Source organism: Xyrauchen texanus, chromosome 2, assembly GCF_025860055.1.
Source record: "Xyrauchen texanus isolate HMW12.3.18 chromosome 2, RBS_HiC_50CHRs, whole genome shotgun sequence".
Taxonomy (NCBI): Eukaryota; Metazoa; Chordata; class Actinopteri; order Cypriniformes; family Catostomidae; genus Xyrauchen; species Xyrauchen texanus.
Window position 1 is genome coordinate 16,844,430 of NC_068277.1, and position 25,127 is coordinate 16,869,556.

Genomic DNA, 25,127 nt, shown 5'->3' on the forward strand with positions numbered 1-25,127 from the left:
TTTATCTTTTTGGACGATTTTCAAATACTTTTATTTTTGTTTGTTCAAATCAGAAGTTTATAATGTTGTGATTCACCTCAGAGCTGGTTGGTTTGGTCCATAGCCTACAATTCTTTATTGATTTACTGTATAAAATTCCAATGGAAAAAAAGAAAAATGAATCGGAAAAAATACTTCCGGAACCGAGACGGTTTAAAATGTGGCAGGCAGTGTTGTGCTCTATTGTCTCTAAGTAATTTATTAGGAAATAATAATAAAAAAAATACTTAATTTTCAGTAAATAAATGTTGAATAAGTGGATCAGCATCAAGCATTTACTCAAGCAGTGTGTCAGTCCTGTTTTATGGTGTGTCTGAATACATCCCTATCACAGCTGCATTCGTTTGACTGGTTTCTCTAGGTCTATATTAAGTTCCTGTTCAGAGTTGTACTCATTTCACTAAGGGAAATCCTGTTCTGAAGGAGGCTGTTGCTGATGGCACGCTCCATTAAAAAAGAAAAGAAAAATAAATTTCTTCTATTCGGTCGAGGTAGCACACACAACTTACTTTCAAAAGAAAGAAAACAACTGAAATCATGGCCTTGTCACCACAAGCCTCTCTGCAGCAGATCTGGGCTATGGGTGGAACCCTGCAGAGAGGGCATGAATACCCCCTTTAAAATAATCAGATTTAATTAGCATGTGTATTTATATGTGTTTGAGTCATTTAGCTGGCGGAGGGACAGATGAGGTGTCACTCATAAGAATTAGATTTTATGTCATCATATAGTCCTTTAGCTTAGAGGGGAAAGAAAGTATTAGTTTATTATTTGTGGATTAATTGTTTCATTCTGCTATACAAGCCTGCACATCCAAAGACAATTCAGCTGGTAACCACCACAAAAAGACTGTTGCCCAAACAATATTCCACATTTACATTCTCATTTACATGCAGCTGTTACACTATGTGCAGAATTTAGTAGTACACACATTAGCAAACCAAAACCATTGTTGGCGTTGCCTGGTGAGCACAAAATGTAATATACACATTAGGATGCGTGATTTCATTATCATTTCATTTTGCATGTTTGACATCTTGAACACGCAGTTCTACAAATTTTTATATACACGTTAGGATGCATGATTTTGTTATCATTTCATTTTGCATATATGACATCTTGACTGCAACACAAATGTGAACACACAGTTCCACCCCACGTAATTTGAATTCCCTGCTGTCCACCAGAACAAAGGTGTGTGTCTCTGTTCGGGACAATTTGCATGGATTTATTAAAAACACATGTTGCTTTTAAATACGAGCAAGACTTCAGAAAAAAACAGAAAAAGTTCCGTACAGAAACAATATCCAGCCATGTTACCTATTATGTTACATACTGGATAATTGTATTTTTATATATTTCATTGTGGCAGGCAATTATTTTTGCCTTTGAACTTGAAGAGCGTACAGGGAATTTTCCCCTTTAATAAAAAGCATCTCTCTAATTTTGGATGATTCCCCACCCTCCTTTTTTTTCTCAGATCAAGTACTCCCCACTTCTCTAAGGATGTTGTGGTTAACCTTCTGGCAATAAAAATTACCCACAACATGCACTGAGACTCATTCACTTCTCTCTGTCTCTCTGGCAGATATGTTATCTTCCCCTCTCTGTTCTCTCACCCATTCTTTGTTTCTACTATCCCTATACCAAATACCACAGTAGTTAAGTTGGTTCCTGTATTCAACTCACTGTGACACCCTTAGAACATCAACAATCACAGAGGCTTTTTGTGATATTGGGAATTCCAGCTCTGAAATGGAACATCACGCCTGCATGGTACAATAAGCAGGGCAAATTGCATCTTTTAGTTGAGATGAATAGATTTGATTTCTGTTGATGGCGCTACATAGATATACAGCAATAATGAAATGTGTGCATGTTGCAGTATAGTGTAGGTTGGTGACTTGAGTTGGAGTATTTCAAGGGGACATGTTCACACATTTAAAGCATTTTTTGCCTGAAGTCCACTTATAATGTTAGTAAAGGAGTCTTCCACCAAATACTCTTAGCCTCACTAAGCTTGTTTACATGGACATCAAAAAGCAGTTTATTATCAGAAAGCTGGTTAAGGCAACGTTCCAGTTTACATGCACTGTGTTCACTGCTTTCTCTTTACTCCTGTATACTTGCAGCTCGGTCAGTAAGCAGCTTCCTCCACAGCAACATAATTACCCACAACACTTGTGTAAATAACAATCATGGCATCCGATGAAGACTTGGCTATTTTTTTCTCTGTTGCTTCAAAGTATTTCTAGATATTCCAGAGTTGGTGCTGTGCTTGTTTCCTTAACTTTCCATAGCAACCTGCCGCGGAATTGCACTGCAATAGTGGGGTTTATTTCCTATGTAAAACTCTGGGATTCCCTCAATGTATTTGAGCACATATAAGCAGACGTGAGGTACAGTTGTCAATATTTTAAATTGATGTGTATAAATGAGTATATTTGATAGTGTATGTGCTTTTCCCACTATACTCTCAGAAATGTTGAATTCTTCCACTGTGTTTACTTGTTGATATGATGTGTGGCTTCTCCATCTTTTGACATTAGTTATCCAGTCTGTTCCATGCACATGTGCACTCTTCAGAAGCCTGTAAGAAGGCTGTTTAACAGAATTGCCACATGAGCCACATTCTCTGAACAATCCAGTACAGAGCGTGTATTTAAACGCGTTCTCTTAATCCCTTAAGCTATCTGCAAAAACCCTGGAATAAACCGTTTTCTTAAGTCCATGTAAACATGTTCACTCTGACAGGCTATTTGTTACTGTACCTTTAAGACTTCTATATATGTAAATACCCTCTGTTATGATTGTTTAACATCTTCATAATGGAATTGTTCACACTGTTATTCATCAGGATGGGACAAGTTGCTGATTACTGAATATACGTATGTGGTCATATGTATGTTAACATGCTCATGGTAGTGACGGTAATACAGTGGTAATTCAGCTGTTATTTATTAATCACCTGTTTTTGCAATTTGGTTTTAAAAATAATTATGTTTTTGGACTGGGAAGTGAGCTTTTTGTTGTGAATATTAGAGTTAATCTGCATGGTACATTAAAATAATTTATTGGAGCTAATTTTTTTGACACAAAATGGATATAAAAAATAAACTCTTTTTGTTGCCATCTGTTCATTATTCAACTCATTAATCTCTTAATCACCACACACACACACACACACACACACACACACACACACACACACACACACACACACACACTCGCTCTCACAACTCTCATTTTACTCAGGATGAAATGATATTATTCATAGTTCATGTAATTAATTATGATTACTTTATAATATATATACAAATAATCTAAATTAAATTAAAAAAATTTTGAGAAGGGGAAAGCATTAAACAAGTCTGTAATTTTGGCTGAAACATAGATAAGAGTGAGAAAGATAACATGACAAAGACCATGGGAAAGCCACATCCCTGCACATGTTTGAGTGTAAGAGGTTTAAGGTCAGAGCACTTCAGACGACCCCATTCTGACCTCTGGTCAAACTCTCTCTGTCTATCTGTGCTTTCGGGAAACAGTGCAGACATAGCAAGTGACTCTCATGTTGGTTTGTGCTAGTTTTCACTTTTTGGAGTGTACTAGGATAATCCAGATTAGTTCAAATCCAGGGCTAGCTTTGAGGAGAATTCTGAGGTATATGAGAAAAATTGAGAGAGAGAACATGAAGTCAGTAAGGATGAAAGATTTAGGGCTTAGATTTATCTTAGCAGGTGCAATGGGTAATTGTGAATAAGTGTGTGTGTGTGTGTGTGTGTGTGTGTGTGTGTGTGTGTGTGTGTGTGTGTGCGTGTGTCTGTGCGTGTGCGTGCGTGTGCGGGTGCGTGTGAGAGAGACTTGTAGGGAATCATGATTTTGTATGATCCTTGTTCCCATTGTTTCTGTGGACCCTCCTCCTCACCACCCCTCTGATCTGTCTTCAGCACACCTGTGCTGCCATGAGATACCCAGGTTCGAAGGGCCTCCCATCTCTCTCTGAATGTGTGTGTGTTTGTGAGAGTGTGTTATGTGGGTGTCCTGGACTATTTCTTGCATGTCTGATACAGCACTGTTAAAGACTCTAGCTCAGTACTCTTGGAGTCTCTGATGCCCTTTTTGCTGTTAGTTTATTTATTTACTTTTTCATTCTTTTGGTGGTTCCTGATGATCAAACAGTTGAATAATATACATTAATCCCATTTTGCCCACTATACAATATGGTTCTGGTTTTAGTTGTTAACAATTGTAAATGTTTTCGGTATCATAAACTAACAATGAACAGTATTGTTTTACAGCATTTCTACTGCAATATTGGTTAATGTTAATTTAGGAAAATGCAATTGTTTATGGTTAGTTCATGTTAGTTCATAATGCATTAACTAATATTAGTGTACAAAACTTTTAATTTTAAAAACATATGATAACATCAAAATTAACCAAGATTAATAAATGCTGCAAAAAGTATTATTGTTAGTTTGAGTTAACTTATGTAAAAAATAAATGCAGTCTTATTGTAAACATGATACAAAATATGTTTGTATTTTTATAGAAAGCTTCTGCGTTTGTAATAGACTCTTAATCTGAAAAAGATCCCACATCTGTCAAGATTCCCAGTACCTGAGAAAACCTTTGCTTGTTTGAATAAACATGTAGCCTGGAAAAATGGGAAGCTGGAATTTTACTCTGGATTTGCAGGTTTTAGGAAGTGGAAACAGACTAAAAATGATTAGATTAGGATAGTTTTAGTGGACTGACGTGCACAGAAAGGGGCAGCAGGGGTGGAAATTTCACAAATCTAAAGGTGCCATTTTGGTCGTCCAGAAAAAGGGGAGACATAGTTAAATAAAACAAAAAAAAATTCGTCATACAGTAATAAAGTGTTATGAGATTTCTTTGTAAATTGCGGCCATCTTAAAGAAAAAAGTTACTCAAAAGAATAATACTCTTCAGAATATACGCTGATAGAGTAAGAGAGATCGTGTAATATACATTGAACAGATGTATCACCTGTTTTGCTCTTCCCACTGTAAATTAATAAGCCATAACCTAAAGCCCTGTTATGGGGATCTGCATCGCTGATATTTCATATGTATGTGTTTATATGTTTAAAACTTCAGAGTCTGCATATTAAAATATGATTTCAAACATTACAGGTAACTGGATTAACATGATGAGTATTCAAAGCAGGCAAACCTCGTGACCAGGGACGTGGAGAAATGCAAAACATCTCACATTTAGCTCTGATTCATTCAAGCCATGATGAAAGGGCAGTTGCTAAGGAGAGTTGGGCAGATGAGGGAGTGTGTGTGTGTGCGTGCATGTGTGCGTGCCGGTGCGTGTGTGCGCGTGTGTGTGTGTGTGTGTGTGTATGTGTGTGTGTGATGGGGGAAGTGGTCCACCTTCGATGCTAAATTCAAAGCATATGTGATTGACTTAATGTAGAGAGAGAGGGGTAGCAATGTCTGATGAATCATGAATAATTCTTTTGAGACTTTTTTAATAGATTCGTTCAAACCAATTTTGCAAAGTGTTTGTAAATCATTTGACTGTATGAGACAACTTTGGGAGTAAAACTGGGAAGTGGGTGACATGTTACTAACCATAAACATTACATTTCCTGGTGAAAAACATTATTTGGACCTCAAATAGTGGCAGAATGCTTATCTTTGCCACGCAATGAAAGTGAATGGTGACAGGTGCTGTCAAGTTCCAAAAAGGCCATAAAAGTAGTCAATATGACTTGTTCTCTATATTCCAATTTCTTCTGATCCATACAATATCTTTGTGATGTTCCAGGTTTGGCATCAATGAGAAAGCAAGAACCAATGATGTTTGATGTCCTTGATGTCAAACCTGGTGCAATGCAATGCAATGCACCATATTTTTACATTAATGTAAATGAGATTTGAGAGTTGAAGAAGGGCAAGATTTTCTGTGACAAAAAAGCTTTTGTATTGCTGCAGAAGACTTGTAATATAGAGTATAAGTCATATGAACAACATCTAAAACAGTGATAGCTATCATATTTAACCAAATAGAGAACACTGTTGAATGAAGAATCAAACAAAGCAATGAATCAGTTCATTAAAACAAACAAATTTGCCAAAATAAAGTGGATTTCCTAAAGTCTGAGGGAAAAGAGACATAATGATAAACCATACTGTTATTTATGCGATGGAGAAAAGAGGGGGAAACTATAACCACAGAAAAAAGAATATACAGTAAAACCTTTCAACATCTGATCATTTTAGCGGTGAGAGAGAGCTTTGTCATTCTCACACCACAGAGCTGACTATGGAAAGGTCTGGAATGCCCCGAACTGGGAATGTAACAGTCTTCTCAAAAGCCTGCCAGTCAGCCTACTCCACCCCACTCACACTCTCTCTCTCACACACACACACACACACACGCTCGCCTCATTTAACCTCTACTCCCTCCTCTCCTGGGTTAAGGTTTACTGCATTGATACCAGATTGTGTGTGTGTGTACAATCGTTTGTGAGTGGATTTGGGTAGTTAAAATCTGAAATATATATATATATATATATATATATATATATATATATATATATATATATATACTGTATATTAGGGCTGTGAAATTTAACACATTAATTTCTGCGATTTAATTGTTGAAAAACTAGCACATTAATGCAGTATCCATTTTTTTTATTCATACAACGTTTGGTTACGTATGTAACCTCCGTTCCCCGAGGGAGGGAACGACACGTTGTGTCAGAGAAGCGACACTAGGGGTCTCTCTTGAGCGCCGATATTCACCTCTGATCTTATTGAAAAGGGCCAATGGGAGTTGGCAGTTGGTATTTGCATATCCCGCCCCCGGACATACGGGTATTTAAGCGGCGTAAATACGGGAGTTCATTCAGGATTTTTCTGAGAAGCCGGAAATGGTCCGGCCAAAACAGTGGCTCGGTTCAGTGACATGGCGGAGGAAAGACACAATGTGTCGTTCCCTCCCGCGGGGAACGGAGGTTACATACGTAACCAAACGTTCCCCTTCTGTCGCTCTCTCCACGTTGTGTCGGAGAAGCGACACTAGGGGACCCATTCCAATCTTGCCATGCGCTGAAACTTGTACGTGGACCGCCGATACAGAGGCGGGCAGGGATTTCATCCAGTGCCACGCATCGTCTGTACCTGGCTGCACGTACCCTTCCCCAATGCCCCATAAGAACATTGGAGTCCTTCTAGTTACCCTGGGAGGGGAACAAGGCGATGTTTGCCAACATGGGAACGGGCCAGCCTGGCTGGGCCTCTTTTCTCTATGTTTCTCGCATAGAGCAATCACGGCCGGGCCCTTACACGCATATAGGGAAGGGGGTCTTACCCAGACCCTGCGGAGACCACACCTGCCCTCTTTCTTGGGGAGGAAAAGTGGTAGACACGTCACACAGCCGTCTTAGGGCTCGTGTGGAAAGTATGGTGCGGTGGTAGATCCAGCCTTCAAAGGGGGGAGTTGCTACAGAACGGCGACCGAGGCAGCTTAAATTGCCTAAGGGAGACACGGGGGTCCCCTCGTAAGGGGACAGAACCGTGGAATTACACACAGGGGGCGTCCGAACAGGAGGCCTTCTTATTTTACCTGTGGAGCCCCTATACCAGTACGGGGTGGCCATCAGGGTACCCACAGTGGCTTTGGTCGGCGAGTTCCTCCGCTGAACCGTGGACCCGGAGGGCTGGGGAGGAATCGACCAGGGGCCCGACTCGGAGTGGGGCGCCCTGGGAAGAAGGCGCACTACTTTACCTTGACGTCAGGAAAAGGGCGCTGGGCGCAAGCGATCCACCCGGCCAGTCGGTCTACGTGTTACCGAGTTCTAAGGGCTCGGACCTGAGAAAACACGAGATGCAACCAACTCAACGCGGAGGTTGTAAAACGTCGCAAAGGTGTTGGGTGTTGCCCAACCCGCGGCTCTACAGATGTCTGCTAGGGAGGTGCCCTTGGCCAGTGCCCACGAGGACGCAACACCCCTTGTTGAGTGAGCTCGGACCCGCAAGGGTAGGGGCACGGCCTGGGTGTGATAAGCCAGTGTGATGGCATCGACAACCCAGTGGGCGAGCCTCTGTTTGGAGACGGCATTCCCTTTCTGCCGTCCCCCAAAGCAGACAAAGAGCTGCTCAGAGCATCTGGTGCTCTATGTGCGGTCCAGGTAAATGCGCAGGGCGCGCACAGGACACAGCAACGAAAGGGCTGGGTCTGCCTCCTCCCGGGGCAGCGCTTGCAGGTTCACTACCTGATCTCAGAATGGTGTGGTAGGAACCTTGGGCACATAGCCTGGTCGCGGTCTTAGGATCACAGACGTATCTGCCGGACCGAACTCCAGGCAAGTGTCGCTGACAGAGAACGCTTGCAGGTCCCCGACCCTCTTAATGGAGGCGAGGCGATCCAGCAGGCCGGCTTAAGAGAGAGGGCCCTGAGTCCAACTGATTCGAGTCCTGCCAAGACTACCGAGAGATCCCAGGAGGGGAACTAGGCCTGGCCGGGAGGGATTAACCTCCGGGCGCCTCTCAGGAACCTGAGGATCAGGTCGTGCTTACCCAAAGACTTGCCGCCTACAGGATCGTGGTGGGCGGCGATAGCGGCAACATACACCTTGAGGGTGGACGGGGACAGCCTCCTGTCCAGCCTCTCCTGTAGGAACAGAAGCACTGACCTAATCGCAAGCATCTCTGCGGGTCTTCGGCTCGGGAAGAACACCAATCTGTGAACAAGCGCCACTTTAGGGCGTAAAGGTGCCTGGTAGAGGGGCTCTGGCTTGGTTGATGGTATTCACAACGGTCGCCGGTAAGCCGGCTAGCTCTTCCGCGTCCCGTCCAGGGACCAGACGTGGAGGTTCCAGAGGTCTGGGCGCGGGTGCCAGAGCGTGCCCCGCCCCTGAGAGAGGAGGTCCTTTCTCAGGGGAATTCGCCAGGGAGGAGCTGTCGCGAGGAGCCTGAGTTCCGAGAACCAAGTCCGAGTGGGCCAGTAGGGGGCCACCAACGTGACTTGCTCCTCGTCCTCCCTGACCTTGCACAGCACCGTGCAAGAAGGCTCACTGGGGAAATGCGTACTTGCGCAGCCCCGAGGGCCAGCTGTGTACCAGCTGCCTGTCCCGAGGGGAGCCTCTGTTAGGGCATACCAGAGCGGGCAGTGGGAGGTTTCCTGGGCGCGAACAGGTCTACCTGGGCCTTGCCAAACCGCTCCCAAATCAGCTGGACCGACTGGGGTGAAGCCTCCACTCCCCGCCGGGCAGGCGTTGTCGTGATAGCGCGTCCGCTACGACGTTGAGCTTGCCGGGGATGTGAGTGGCACGCAGCGACTTGAGTCCTATGAGCTGGCTCCATAGGAGGAGACGGCGGGCGAGTTGTGACATGTGGCGGGAGCGTACACCGCCTTGGCGATTTATGTACGCCACCACCGTGGTGCTGTCCGATCTCACGAGGACATGTTTGTCGCGAACTAACGGGAGGAACTTCCTGAGAGCAGGAAGGACGGTCAGCAACTCCAGGCAATTGATGTGCCAACGCAGCGGGGCCCCTTTCCAACGGCCCGCTGCTGCGTGCCCGCTGCACACGGCACCCCACCCGGACCGGAGGCGTCGGTTGTGACCAGGACGCGTCGGGACACCTGCTGCAGGGGCACTCCTGCCCGTGAAAAGCAGAGGTCTGTCCAGGGTTGGAGTGTTTTGAGGCAGGCGGGGTGATCCTTACCCGATGCGCGCCGCGGTGCCATGCTTGTCTCGGGACTCGAGTCTGGAGCCAGTGCTGGAGTGGTCTCATATGCATCAACCCCAGCGGCGACCGCCATGGAGGACGCCATATGCCCCAGGAGCCTCTGGAAAAGTTTTAGAGGGACCACTGTTCCTGGCTTGAAGGAAGCGAGGCAGTCCAGCACCGACTGAGCACGCTCACTCGTGAGACGTGCTGTCATTGAGACTGAGTCTATCTCCAACCCGAGAAAAGAGATGCTCTGAACCGGAGTGAGCTTGCTCTTTTCCCAGTTGACCTGAAGCCCCAAGCGGCTGAGGTGCCGGAGCACCTGGTCTCTGTGTGTGCATAGTAACTCTCGAGAGTGTGCTAGGATGAGCCAGTCGTCGAGGTAGTTGAGAATGCGGATGCCGGCTACTCGTAGCGGGGCAAGGGCCGCCTCTGCGACTTTTGTGAAGACGCCGAGGGACAGAGACAGGCCGAAGGGGAGGACTTTGTACTGAAACGCCTGGCCGTCGAACGCGAACCGTAGGAAGGGTCGGTGTCGTGGCAAAATTGAGACGTGGAAGTACGCGTCCTTCAGGTCCACCGCTGCGAACCAATCTAGATGCTGAACGCCAGCCAGAATATTTCTCTGCGTAAGCATTTTGAACGGGAGTTTTAACAAGGCCCGATTGAAAACTCGCAAGTCCAGGATTGGTCGTAAGCCGCCGCCTTTCTTGGGTACAATGAAGTAAGGGCTGTAGAAACCCTTCCTCATTTCGGTTGGAGGGACGGGCTCTACCGCGCCCTTGGCTAAGAGGGTCGCAATTTCTGTGCGCAGGGAACTGGCGTGCTCGCCGTGTACTGCGGAAAAGCGGACGCCCCTGAAGGGGGGCGGGAGCCGGGCAAACCGGGAAGAAAGGGAACGGCGCGCTGCCCCCAGGAACCAATCATCCAACCGAGAAGGCTGTGGGGAGGATGGAGGTTTCCAGTCCAACCCCACGCTCAAGGCGGCCCGGGCAAGCATGTCGGACATCTGAGCGTCGGCCTCAGCCTGGGCCTGCTGGCCCGGCGGCAGTCCAGGGAAGTCCTCAGCATCAGACACCGCGACTCTCCGATGCAGCGGCGAGCTCATCTGCTTCGGACTCGGAGGATAGACAGCCGGGCCGTGAGGCGAGCCGCTATCGCCGCTGAGCGTGGACGGAGACCAGCGAGCGTCTCGGGAACGGAGGTTCGCGGGGGCTACCCGGCGAAACTGCACCCGCTGCCGCCTCAATCGCCTCCAGCGCAACCGCACCGTCCTTAATCCCGTGGGAAGAAGGAGCAATGCAGGGTGCAGCTGGGGTGGCTTGCTTTCTGTTGAAAGCGAGCCGCGATCACGAACGTGGTCATGTTCTCGCAGTGAGAACATGAACCATCCACAAACGGCGCGATCGGTGTGATCGCGGCCCAAACACACGAGACAGCGCCTGTGGCCGCCTGAAGCAGAGAGCACTCTACCGCGATCCAGGAACGACACAGGGGCGGAAAGGCATCTTGAAAAAGACGCGTCCATAAAAGGACGTTCAACGCCGCTGTGTTTGCTCTTTTAGAGAAAATTACTCTTTAGTAAAAACTCTTTTAATACACAGTGTGTGTGTGTGTGTATGCGGTTCGCGCTGTCGAGCTCAGGGGCAACAGTGCACGCCGTGCACTGAGAAGGAGAAAGCCGCTGTTGTGCGCCGTCAAGATCCAACAGCATGCAGATCGTCAGAGGAAAACAGGAACGTTTAAGTGGCGTGTAACTCGCAGCAAACTGCAGACAGGCCATCGGCTCCGAAGAAATTTTCTGAATGAACTCCCGTATTTGCGCCGCTTAAATACCCGTATGTCCGGGGGCGGGATATGCAAATACCGACTGCCAACTCCCATTGGCCCTTTTCAATAAGATCAGAGGTGAATATCGGCGCTCAAGAGAGACCCCTAGTGTCGCTTCTCCGACACAACGTGGAGAGAGCGACAGAAGGGGAATTTCAGTTTCCCCACTTCATGAGTCTAAATTGGCCAAATACGTTTCTAGGTGGTACACAGTCGACTCAAGTACATTCTAGCACAAAAAATTATTATGTGGAGGAGTGCACTCTTATGCTCATGCACTGCACTCATTATGTGCAATGCATGTCCCGGGCATGATAAACACTGGAGCAGATTTACTGTGCATAGAATGGAGACTTCACCCGCAAGTGGTGAGCCAGGTGTGGGAGAAATACAGGCAAGCTGCCATACTATATCTTTTCACGTCACCTGAAAAACACACTCACTGTCATCTGAACCAGTGTCAAAATCGAAACAGCATGAGAGAGACCCAGCGTGTGTGTGATAGAGCAGCCAGAGATTTTTAACTAATTTTAAACTTCAGCAAATAAAACTTCTGTATGCATATTGTCTCATAGTGCACTGGCAACGCACTATTAAATTTATTTAGCTAATAAAGCTTGATATTAATTAAATCTGAATAATCATATATATATATATATATATATATATATATATATATATATATATATATATATATATATATATATATATATATTTAAAACAAATTTACAGAATGGTTCCTGAGGTACTATAGCCTTTCTTGTCAGCTCGAACCAGTCTGGCCATTCTCCATTTGAGCTGACTGAAAGGCTACAGTAACTCAGATTACCACTCTTTAAAGCTGTGTGGGCTACAACAGCCAAAGACTAATATATTAAGATATTTTGGACTTATGTGGTACGTATCTATAGTTTCCTGAATAACCATTAAGTATACACTTTTAATGATGGGCACCAGTCATAGATCTGTGCGTGCTAAAGTAACTGACGTCACCCAGCAGCACTCAGTAATGCCTTTTTTGCTGAGGATTTGGTTCTCAGGGAGAGACACAGGCTGTGGTGACCCAATGTGGAGGTGCTTTTTAAAGCCAGCTGGCTGGTTAGCCTGCTGGGTCGCTGGAGACAGTAATGGCAGGGTAGCGAGCCAGAGAGAAGCCCTCATTCAAGCTACACTCAAAAGCTATCTCTAATTAGCATCTGAGACCCAATAGGGTGGTTCTTGCATGTATACATGTGTGTGAAAGAGAAAAAGAGAGAGATAGTGTGTTTGTGTGCGTTTATTATTTTTTATTTTTTTGCTTTTTACCTCCATAATCACACACTACTTTGTCTTTCTCGTGCTCATTTTGTCCATGTGTCAATGTGTGTTAATGTCAGTGTCTTTGAGCAAAGAAACGTCGCTCTTCTCCTGGTCTATGGTGACTCCAGCAGTCTGCAGGGTTAAAGGTCTTTCTTTAGGATCAGATTACCAGGGAAAAATGGAGATATAGAAGGAGCAACAGAAGGCAGATGGTTGAGAGAATACGTGGATTGCTGGTCAAGTTAAGGAAAGAAAGAAGGATTAAAGTCAGAAATAAAGGGAGTTTTTAGTTGATGCTATTAACAGTTAAGATCATGAGGCATCTATTTCCTGAAGTCAGTCTACTTATTTCCATTTCGGCTGCTAGTATCCATGGCAGCCACGGACATCAAGTCAGGTACAGTGTGTTTTGTTTTTACATTTATTATATAAATGTGTGTTGCTACAGTACATGTTACAGTAATGTGTATATTTCAATACCCAATTTACAAATCCTTCTGTATGGATGTTTGCCAAGCAAAATGTGTTATAGATATTTTGATTGATCTGAAACAAGTCTTCACCTTCAGTTTATAGGAGCTTTTTTGGACATCTGTTAAGATTTAGTCCAGACAGAGTTTGGGTTAATGGCTCTCTTCTTGATAATCAAAGCCAATCTCTCTGGGGTTTATGGAGAGATCAGTGTTCTGTTCTTAGACTTCACATGTCTCTCTTCTACATTTAACATGTGCCTGCAGTCATGCCAAAGGAAAACTATACATGAAAGCGTATACCTTGAACTCTAAATCTTTCTTTGAAAGTAAAAAAAGGAAAGTGTGCTGGCTCGTAAATGTAAAAGTTTTCCATAAGAATTTTTAAATCCTCCTCTTTTTGGCTCTTCTGTGCGGTTTGGACTATTGATTGTTGTATAGAACCACCAACCTCTGTATGAATGACCCTTTCATCCATGGAGTTTGTTTTAACATAATGTGGACAAACAAACAGATGAATGCACAACTAGATAGACAGATAGATGGATCGTTTCAGTGGTGTGTTAGCTTTTTTCCCAGTTTCCCTTGCTCCTATGTAACCTCTATGCCTTCAGTTGGACATTAAAGGTCAATTAGGTCACTTGTACCCTTGTGTGGCCTGTGAGTTGATGTGTGTTTTCTTTTGTTGTCAAGGTACGGTTTGAATGATTGTCTCATCTAGAGGCCACCCCAGAGTGAGATCATGGGTTAAATACAGTGATCAGTAGCTCTGGTTAGCCACTATGACCTTAAGCAGATTCAATTACATCATGTACCGTACAAGTTCGGTATTAAAAGTCAATCTATCTAAGCACCAAGTGTGTGCTTCATATAGCTCTGCTGTGGTTTAAACATCACTACTTATCCTCTTTTTTGTCAGTCCAAAGCTCTATCATGATGATCATAACTTAAAATAAGTTCCCTAATGTCTAATGTAGATTTAAAAGTATCTAAATCTCTCTCTCTCTCTCTCTGTCAGTTGGGACGACAGTAGTTCAGTCAGCAGTGGAATCAGTGATGCCATTGATACTGACGACATCAACACTAGCTCATCTATCAGTTCTTATGCCAACACCCCTGCTGCGTCCCGTAAGTCCATGAACGGGCAGGTGAGAACCATACACATGCACGCACACACCTTTATGAAACCCCATTGTGAAACCCCTGACTTTGTCTGTTGAATACTCTGGTAATCTTCATAAAATCTTGCATAACTTTTAAAACTGTTGTTTCTGTCATGGCTGAACTTAATTTAGCTCTACTTGTTCTATGACCCTTAGGTTTGTCATTTACACACCGTACTGGAGTGGTGGTGGTGTAGTGGTTAAAGCACAGGGCTGTTAATAAGAAGGTCAGAGGTTCTAACCCCACGGCCACCACCGTTGTGTCCTTGAGCAAGGCACTTAACTCCAGGTTGTTCCGGGGGGATTGTCCCTGTAATAATTGCACTGTAAGTCGCTTTGGATAAAAGCGTCTGCCAAATGCATAAATGTAAATGTAAATAAGATTTCTTACCTGGAATTAAATTAAATAAAAGATTAAATAAAAAAAACATTATCAAAAGGATGATCTAAATCAAGTCTAGCTTCTAGAAAAGCAGAGGTTAGCAGTGCATTAAAATTCTTGTCTGCTATTGAAGCCTGTAGATGAGGCATTCCATGTCAGAGCTTGAATATCATGTAACTACATTTAAACACATTTTGTAACTCACTCTAGACACTATGAAATAACAGTAAAATTATGTAGAGCTGTGATACCAACTCGTTTTGCTCAGACATCAAGTGGCGATACCACGATTGTTTATGGTGCAAAATTGTAATTAATTGGTTAAATGTACTTTGCAGTCAGTAATTTACAGCACATAAAAAACATTTTCTCCTAATTTCAGGGGAACTCATATTGAAGTCTGGGTCATATGTACTTTTACGTTATATAGTTTTGTGCACGGTTATGTTGGCTTCTGCCTAATTTGGCTCTACTATAGCTTCTACTAAGTGACAGCTGAATTTGCACCATAATTCCATAAAATATTTTACCATTTGCATTTAGCATTGTTTTTTCCCTGCTGTCCACAACACAATCAGAAGAGACCTGTGATCCATTTTTGCATCGCAACCCACCAGTTGAGAGCCAGACTGAGTTCGTAATTTCACTCAATACCGTAATACCATATAGATGGGAGAAATAGTAATAGTATGATAGTATGTGTTCTCTACAGTTGATGACAAATGGAATTCTTTAATATGCTCCAACAGAGGGCACTACCTCTATATAAACAGTCATGTAAACAAGTGGTGTAAAACCAAAGATCAGGCTTGTGGGTGTGCATGTCACAATAATAAAATACATACATGCACACCACATAATTTTATACAGATACCATAAAAACAATGGATCGATTTTGGTCCATAACACATCCCACTCCACTCTGTCTGTCCACCCCTTTCTCTCTTCTCTTGGAACCTCCATCTCTGTCTGTTTAATTGAACCCAACTCTCACATTCCCCTATCTAAGACCTGTGTAAAGTGCTAAATAGGTGCTATTGATCCCTGAGAGGTATGTGTAATTATTTTATCTAAAGTCATTGGTATGCCATTCAGATTAATCACAATAAAACAGTGGAACAAATTAAGCTATAGACAGTTTTAAACAAATAGATTTGACTGAGGCTTTGGTTTTCCCTTCTTCTAAACTTCTGTGTATTTATAGTATTTAAATGGAATGTTACTACGGGGAGTACAAAAAAGTTATGTAATCAGATTACGTTTACTGACTTTCAGTTAAAGTAATTAATTTTAAGTACATTACTTGCACTAAAATAAAATTGATGATAAATTTAAAATATGAATTCATATGTACTGTACGTCGGTTAGTGTTTCTGTGACAACTGAATGGTGTGCGGCAATGAATGAGTATGAAATTTATTTAATTTGGAAGTGATTTAGAAAGTAACTTAAAAGAAAAGTCATTAGTAATGTGATTACATTTTAGATGAAGTAAAAAAATGTAGGAAAGTAATTAATCATCTCTTTTGGATTACTGATTTTGAGTAATTTACCCAACACTAGTCATTACATGACCTGCTGAATGCTACTTATCATCAGGCAATCATATCACAACATAAGCAAATAATTATTGAGTGCACCTTTAAGGAAAGCCAGGGAAAAACTTAAATTACTTTATTACCTTATGTTGGTACTTGATATAGCCAATTCAATACTGAATTTTTGTTTTGTTTTGTAGCCTCAGACAGATGCTGAGAAGCACTCGGCATCAGAACACAACCCTGCCTGGTCCTGTGATGAGGTCAAAAAGTCAGATGGGGTCTTGGACTGTGGGGTTAAAATGGAAGCGGGTCTAAAGTGGCGGAGGAACCCTTCAGATGTATCGGAGGAATCAGATAAGAACAGCTCTGAGAGGAAAACTGCACCCATCAGCCAGACTGGCTCCTGGAGGAGGGGCATGAATGCGCAGGTGGGCGTAACCGTACCGCGAACGAAAAGCACAGCTGTGACCACGGGAACTGCCATGATTAAGACACAAGGAACTGGTAGGTGTTCTCTTTCATTGAGAGGACCTAAAATGTTAATTAGGCCCATACTGAATCTAATTATTCTGCAGAATGAATTTAAACATGATAAAATGAGTAAACAAAATATCGAAGTGCATGGAGTTGTGTATAATTTTATGAATGACAGGCATTCCAATTGACCCTTCGCTAAATCCTGCCTTAAAAGCATTTCTGACCTATCCTATCTTAGCAACTGTTGCCCTGCTGCCGTTTCTCTTACAAGCGTTTGCATTTTTCCAATGAGAGCCTATGGGAGTAATGTGTTTGTGTAGTTTTAAGCGGGATATTATAGAAATGATCCAAAAATTTCTTTTTTCTTTCTTTAAAAAAAATCTTTAAATAAATATTGAGAAGAACATACTATGGATTAAAGTGTGTCATTCCTCATTCCCATATGAACATGTATAACATCAGCGAGGACATCCTACATTTTCTCCAAGGTAAATTGAAGATAACAACTTAACTGTAATTAATTTAGGTATTGATTCAGGTCTTAGTAAAGGTGATAGTAAATAATAAGTTCCAGAGATAGAAACTCGAGACTCGGACTGGAGACTCACTTAAGTCACAAAAACAATGGCTTGCGACTCGACTCAGACTCTTAAGCAATTGACTTGAGACTTGACTTGGACTCAAAATCATAGTCTCGTGAAAAACACAAGTCATTTAGTGACCGGTATGACTACATTCTCTCTCCGTTGATGAGCTGCCGTTTTCTGTTAAGTGATATCAAATGGCATACGCATCAAAAGTGGAATAAAACAGTTATGAAGGTAAAATAGTGAACGTGTAAATCAAATTAATTGTGAATTAAAACAAAGTAAATTTGATGTGTATTCTTCTGACTTCCTTTTTTCACGCTTCCTCTTTTGGCACTGTTTTTGCACCTAAACATGGCCAAAAATATTTCAAACCTGCAATCAGTGATATGCAAGCAATGAAAGGGTGTCATGTACAGCAAAACAGAAAACAGAATAAAGGGCTTTAAAGCCCTAAAGATTTATGGACAAAGCTAGTTTTACTTCTGTGTAAAATCTTTTTCTATTAATGCTAAATGGACAGTTTATTGATTGTTTCCTGAATAAAAATAAAATCCATGATTAAAGTAAAACCGTATGTACTTTATTAGACTATTTTAAATAAATAAACAAGACAATTCCTTAAAGTAGTCAGTTTTAATATTTCAAAATTGTTAAACAAACCAGCTGCAGATAAAGAACTATTGCCAAAAAAAGAAAAAAAAAACTAACACTTGCCTTGGACTTGTGACCAAACACTTGAGACTTGACATGGACTTGGACCTCGGGGACTTGTGAACATGTCTGAAGAGTTCACAGCATCATAGTGAGTCTGTTATGAGATATTATGAGCAGTTCTGTTCACTTACACTAATATTATGTGGTTTGTAATCGCTACCAAATTACTCTTTTCTCTTTTCAATTTACAATTACAATTTATTTTCAAAAAAGGTCAGATAAATATAATTTACAATGTCACTCTTAATTCCGGCCCACGTAATAATATTATCAATTCCGTTTATGAGAATATTTTGCCATAAATTGCACTGTTCAAGGCACTCCCCCATTCATTCCTATTGGACGTTCTACAGAGCTTGTCAGAGCGAGCAACCATAAACAAGGGGCGCAAAGCTTAGTGAAGGGTCAATTCTGCTGAAATCTGTGTGGGCCTGTTCATAAAAATTCATCAATATTTGGGAAAGAAACTTGGATTTCAAGAAAGTTTCATTTACTGGAGTGTTAAGCAAAATAACAATTTGAAATCCCACCCAGAGAGCAAACTTTATCTGCAAATTCAACACAATATCAACTGTCCAATGCATAATGTCTTTTTGTCCAGTAAGTAAAACAGATGATGCAAAGGTCTCAGAAAAAGGCAGTATGTCTCCAAGCTCCAACGTCGTCCAGCATTCCAGCTCTGATGCCAGTCGTAGCAGTGGAGACGAAGCCAAGAAAACACCCGCAGGCAGAGTCACTACCAGCACGTTTGGTTTCAAGAAGCCCAATGGAGTTCACGGGCCTGCTTCTCTAGTAGCAACCTCCAGCATCACTCTGGTGACAGCGAGTGGGGCCACCATAACCAGTGGTTCTGCCACCTTGGGCAAGATTCCCAAGTCCTCCACCCTGCTTTTGGGAGGGAGAGGGTCATTTAAGGGGGCAGTGGATGGTTTATTGCACCCTCAGGAGGATGGCTACTTGTCCCCCAATTCTCGCTCCACACTGCAGTATCGCAGTCTACCTCGTCCCTCCCGCTCCGGAGCTGCAGCCCGTAATGGAAATCGATCATCTACGAGCAGTATCGAGTCAAGCCTGAGTGCTCGAACGCCCACCCTCAATACAGTCACTGCCAATAAGCCACGAGACTCAGCACCTAAAACCAATGGGCATGCAGTCCAAGCCAATCAGACGGACAAGGAGAAGGTTGTGGTCTCTGAAGTGGACAACCTGAGAGCAAGTCCTATTGTTTCAGGTGTAGGGGCGGCAACTATTCCACAGACAGCGAGACATGGAAGCAAGTATGTAGATGTGTCGTCACCGACATTGCGAAGGTACACACACACATACACACACAAACAATGCATATGCTGTGTCATAAACGACTCACTTGTTTGCTCATTTATTGTTAATTACATAGTGAATGCCACATGTAGTTGAACATTTGTGGATTTAAGTAGTATTCCTGGTTCAATACAAGTTAAGCTCAATCGAAGTTTATGTCTTGTGGCTATACTTTTGAAACAGTATTTTAATGTTTATGGACTGGCCTCATTCACTTCCATTGTAAGTGCCTTACTTTATTCTTGTATGAAACGAGGGACAAGTTTTTTGTGGTAATCAGTATTATGCCACAAATGCTATTAATTGAGCTTAACTTGTATTGAACCCGGAACATTCCTTTAAGATAGCTGCAGACACTACTACACGTTGTTTATGATGTTACAGTCAAGTAGCATACTAAATGATGTAAAAACTCCCAAAAGAATAAAAACAACTTTTCGGATAGACATTCAGAGTTAAGTACGCTAAAACCTTTTTTTTACAAGTTTGAACAAATCATTAGGGTTACAGTTGTGTTTGCTTATAATCTATATGTCCGGATTGCACTGATGGAGATCCAGTATCTTAAACCACACACCGAGTCTCAAACTCTCATAAATCATAAAAAGAGTTTCCTTGGACACTTCCTCAATTAATGACTCCATTAGTCTTTTAGATTCCATCTTGCAGAGCTAAACTTAAGTGAAAGAAGGAATGAGTTTTTGTAACCTCCTCAGACTCACTGATTAACCTCTTTCTAAAGCTGTTTACATAACCCGCTTTATAATAGTCGTGGATCGTGTTTCTCCATGGTGACTCACATTTTCACCTATGTTTTTCATGTTATTTATGAGAAAAGCACATTTAATCTTTCACCACTGTTTTAAAGGATAGCCACATTTGTTTCTATTTGGCTCCAAGGGTTGAAAGGGACACAGTATATATATATATATATATATATATATATATATATATATATGTATATATACATAGTATTTGAGTATTTACTAGTTTATAAATAATTTTATGAAAAAAGTATTTTTTATTTTATTATTTTTCATTAAAAGCTAAAAGAATTAATGTTACGGACACCCTGAGATGCATATAGCATGTGTTCACAAACAAAACTTTTCCCTTTCCAATTTCCATTGTATTTGACCTGTTTTATCTTACTTTGAGAACCCCACTTTTTACCTTACTTTGAGAAACCTCATTAGATATATTCCTACACTTCCTCACACCCATGCGTGACCTACCATTGTTTGTTTTGCTATTGATTTCTAACTTATTGCATGCTGGCTATTCCCATATGCTCTTTGTTTTTCATCTTTTCTCAGACTTTTTGGAGGCAAGGCTGCCAAGCAAGCTCCGGTCACCACCGCAGAGAGCATGAAAAACTCAGTCATCATCTCCAACCCCCACGCTACCCTGGGTCACACCCAGTCCTCTGGCGGGCCCTTGGACTCCCCCTCCATGGTTCCAGGCAGTGGCGCCAGCAGTCCCCTGTACGGGGGCCGTGGAGCCAGCATAGGGGGCAGCGAACAATCTTCAAGCCCCGGTTCAGTGTACTCTATGGGCACTGGGACCTGGGGTACTACCATTAGCAGCTCTTCGGCCCTCGGATACCCCTCTGTCAGCAGCATGCACACCAGCAGTGACTCCATTGATATGTCAGTAGGCAGCGGGCATCACCGTGATGATACCCACCTACCACTGATGAGAACGGGGAGTGCAAAGACAGGCATGTCAGAGAGGTGAGTCAAAGAGCAATTTTAGTAAGTTTGTTGCACTCTTTTTATTAATAAATCTTTTAAAATTCTCAATGATATTAGTTTTTGATCCTGAATGGCCACGTGCCCTCTGTAGTTTTGGGTGTGACAACCACATTTAGGAACACAAGGAATAGTTCATCCAAAAATGTCTCATCATTATCTCATCATTTTACCCTCATGCCATCCCAGAAGTGTATGACTTTCTTTCTTTTGCAGAACACATACAAAGATCATTAGAAGAATATCTCAGCACTGTTTTGTCTATAAAATGTGAATGGTAGACAGACATTTGATGCTCCAAAGATCACATAAAAGCCACATACAATTAATCCATATGGCTATAGTGGTTTATTATATGTCTTCTGAAGTGATCAAATCAGTTTTGGGTGAGAATTTTTCCACTATAAATCTTCACTTTTACTTTCACTTGGAAATGGTTTGAAAGTGAAAGTGAAGATTTATAGTAAAAAAATGATTTAAATATTGATCAGCTTCTCACCCAAAGTGATCATTTAGAAGACTCCTCACTCCTGAACTCCCAAATGGTGGTTGACATAGTGATAAACATTGTAAAAGACTGTATTTAGGTGCTGCATGAACATGGTTAATAAGAAGTCTTATTCTGACTCCGATTCTGATTCTGATTCAGAATTCTGTTTCAGTCTGTTCTAGTCATTTGGTGTTTGTTGAATTACCTCATGGGCTTTTGGATAGACATTTAAGCAAGCATAATTCTTGCACAGTCCCAGAATAATGTACTTTATGTGATACTTGTGAAATTGTTGGCTGGGTGGAAGAGTTTTGATCTCTCTCTTGGATTTTACATTTTTAATGTTGCTACTTCCATTTCTTCTCCAACACTCTTTTTTTCTATCAACTCTTTTCCTCTCCCATGTTCCCTCAGTCCCCTCTCCTCTCCCTCTGCGAGTCCTAAATTCAGCCGTAACACATTGCCACGGAAGCAAGACAGGTAAAGCGTCCAAAAGCTTTTGAGTCTGCCTCTGCTGCTTTTTTAAGACTGACATGGCTTTGTGTGTTTTTGTTTTATTTAATTTTATAGCTTTAAAGACCCCATGAAATCAGAATTAAAGTTTTGTAGGGTTAGCTCCATGTCTGTAAGCTTCAATGCTGTCAATATACTAGTGTAATCCTAGGTTGACAAATCACTTTAAGCAGAAATACGCATTTAAAATGTAAAATCTAGTCCATGTATAATGTACATCAACACATCTCTACATGTCAATTCATTTTAAATGATATGTACCACCTCCCTTTGACTAGCAATCTTCGTGTCCTTTCACAACCATCAATTAATATTGAAAGCGTCTTCAATTCTTTCATCCAGAGTGAAAGCTCTTAACTGAAGTTTTGCAAAACTATGATGTTAACTTAAGAATATTAGCAATTTAACAAAATTGACAAGGCCTTTGATTTCCTGTTTCCTGTACATCAACTGAGTAAAGCAAACTGCTCTTGTCCAGCCATTTCATGGGGTCTTTTTTGTTGTAAAGGCTTGGCACTTGTTACTTTAGCAGCCCCTAGTGGTTAAATCCATCACCCTTAATGGATCAAAGCCAGAGTTCAGATTATATAGATGGTCTGTGTGCAACATCACAGTACACTCATGCAGACCAATCATATATTAGATTATGGATAATCACATGATAGTGTGGTGTAATCGAATAAAGGATTATTATGTGTCTGAAAAACCAAGCCTACTTAATTGAGTAAGTTCTACATGTTCCTCTCCTCACTCACTGTTTAATTTTCATCTCAGCGATTCCAGCAGCAATAGAAACACTCTGCCCAAGAGGGGACTCGAGTACAGGTGCATTGTGGGAATATGCACTTATGCATATGTTTACTGCACTCCACTTGCACTCTCTCTATCTACTTCCTTTTTTCTGTCTCTCTCTCTCTCTCTCTCTCTCTCTCTCTCTCTCTCTCTCTCTCTCTCTCTCTCTCTCTCTCTCTCTCTGTGCACTTGCATTCCATGTTTTAATCTGCAGTGTGTGCACCTATTTGGCTAAAGTTTTAATTTTGAGCACTATTTTCTGTTGCACTCATGGACGCATGGCACTTGTCACTTTTCGTGCGAAGTTGGTTGCACATTATGGAGTATGTTATCTAAATCAGTTGCTTTTTGTATTTGTTTTTTTTTGTGTGTGTTACTTTATCTGTCTGAGCTTTTAGCTTTTTTGGGTGGCCAATCTTTTTTAATTATGTTCACTCTGACTTAAATTGCACGTTATTTTAGTGGTGGAAAATGTGTCACATTTTGCACATATAAGAATTTATAATAATCATGTTTCATGTAGGATACTTTTATGAGGGCAAAATATAGATTATTGTGTAATATATTACTTAAAATGAGAAAAGGGGAATATAAATGTTTATTCAATTTAGATTTTTAATTTCTAAAATGTAAGAACAAGTTTTTAATGGTTCGATTTCACATCTGAGTGTTTGTAATGTCATTGTGACTAATGAATGCAGGTATATGATTAGGTGGTAATCTTGTTGCAGGTATGTCCCCTCATCTCAGCTCCGTCAGGAAGAGGCACGTGATTGGCTGCGCTCACATTCGGCAGGCGGATTGCTGGATTCGGCCAGTAACTCTCCCTTCTCCACTGGTTCCAGTCTGACGTCACCCTCCGGGACACGTTTTAACTTCACTCAACTTGGTATAGTGCATATTGTTATACATTGTATATATTCTGGTATGCATAAAAAAAAATATTCTTTTGTTGGTTGAACTTAATTCAATTGTGGACATTGGGCTTTTCTCATAATACTTTATGTAGCAAAACAATAAATGAATTGAGTTACCCTATCTTACATTTGATCTGTTCAAATATCTGTTTAAACTTTCAGCTTGTTGCTAACTAGTAAAAACACATAGCATGTTATTATGTTATATATATATATATATATATATATATATATATATATATATATATATATATATATATATATATATATATATATAATGAGACATATATATGTAGAACTTACTGGATTTGCAATGGGCATCAACCTGTTAGTTTTAAAATTAGCAACATTGATAGCAGTATCATTTGTTCACGCTGTGGTCAATAAACAAGGTGCAGACGTTCCTGTCGTTAGCTATGAACGAAATGATGTGAAATTAAAAAGTCTTTCAGGAAGTGTCTCAGATGTTGGCCGCACACGGCTACTACTGGACCTACCAACAGCGTAGGGAAAAGTTACAAAAATCTTAAAAGTGACTACAGAACCACCAAGGAACACAACAGCCAGAATGGTTCAAACAGAATAAAGTGGAAGAGGTTTGACCGAATGTATGCTATCTATGGCAATTCCATGAGGACTTTGGGAGGACTTTTGAGCAAATAGGGACCCCTCCCCCTCCCCCTCCCTAAACTGTAGAAATGAACAGTCTATTTGTTTCAAATGTATCCTAAAATAGCCATTAACACAATCCCAAATTGTGTACAGGACAGCAGAGACACTATAGAATAGTAGTAGACTATGATTAAAGTATTTTTTTTTTATGTTAACTCTGGTTATTTGCCTTGTTTCATACTTTTAATTGTTTTCAAATATATTATTGTGTTTTATATACAGGCAGCCCCACCACAGGTGCTCAGATTAACCTCGCCAGTCTGCGCAACAACAGCCTGACCAATCAGGACAATCCTCTGGAAACCCACAGTGACTCCCGCTTGCGCAACTCCTGCATGTCACTGGACGAAAAGACCCGGACCATGAGCCGGTCGGGATCCTTCAGGGACGGGTTTGAGGAAGGTGAGAAGGATAGATGATTGGAGAATCAGTTGATGATTAGTCTCAG

The 25,127-nt window shown here is 41.8% G+C and overlaps 1 protein-coding gene across 3 annotated transcripts in view; it reads left to right on the forward strand.

The window, feature by feature from the left end:
* The window catches only part of nav2a (neuron navigator 2a), a 144,215-nt gene that overhangs the window by 86,340 nt on the left and 32,748 nt on the right, over positions 1-25,127 (forward strand). Inside the window, exons 13-20 of one of the 3 annotated variants that reach the window (XM_052141659.1) lie at positions 14,376-14,505; positions 16,641-16,947; positions 18,826-19,534; positions 20,861-21,277; positions 22,200-22,265; positions 23,073-23,123; positions 23,822-23,979; positions 24,902-25,081. In XM_052141659.1, the coding sequence (XP_051997619.1) occupies positions 14,376-14,505; positions 16,641-16,947; positions 18,826-19,534; positions 20,861-21,277; positions 22,200-22,265; positions 23,073-23,123; positions 23,822-23,979; positions 24,902-25,081 (2,018 nt within the window). The remainder of the gene's footprint in view (positions 1-14,375; positions 14,506-16,640; positions 16,948-18,825; positions 19,535-20,860; positions 21,278-22,199; positions 22,266-23,072; positions 23,124-23,821; positions 23,980-24,901; positions 25,082-25,127) is intronic. The other 2 variants (XM_052141641.1, XM_052141650.1) reach the window with 2 other exon arrangements.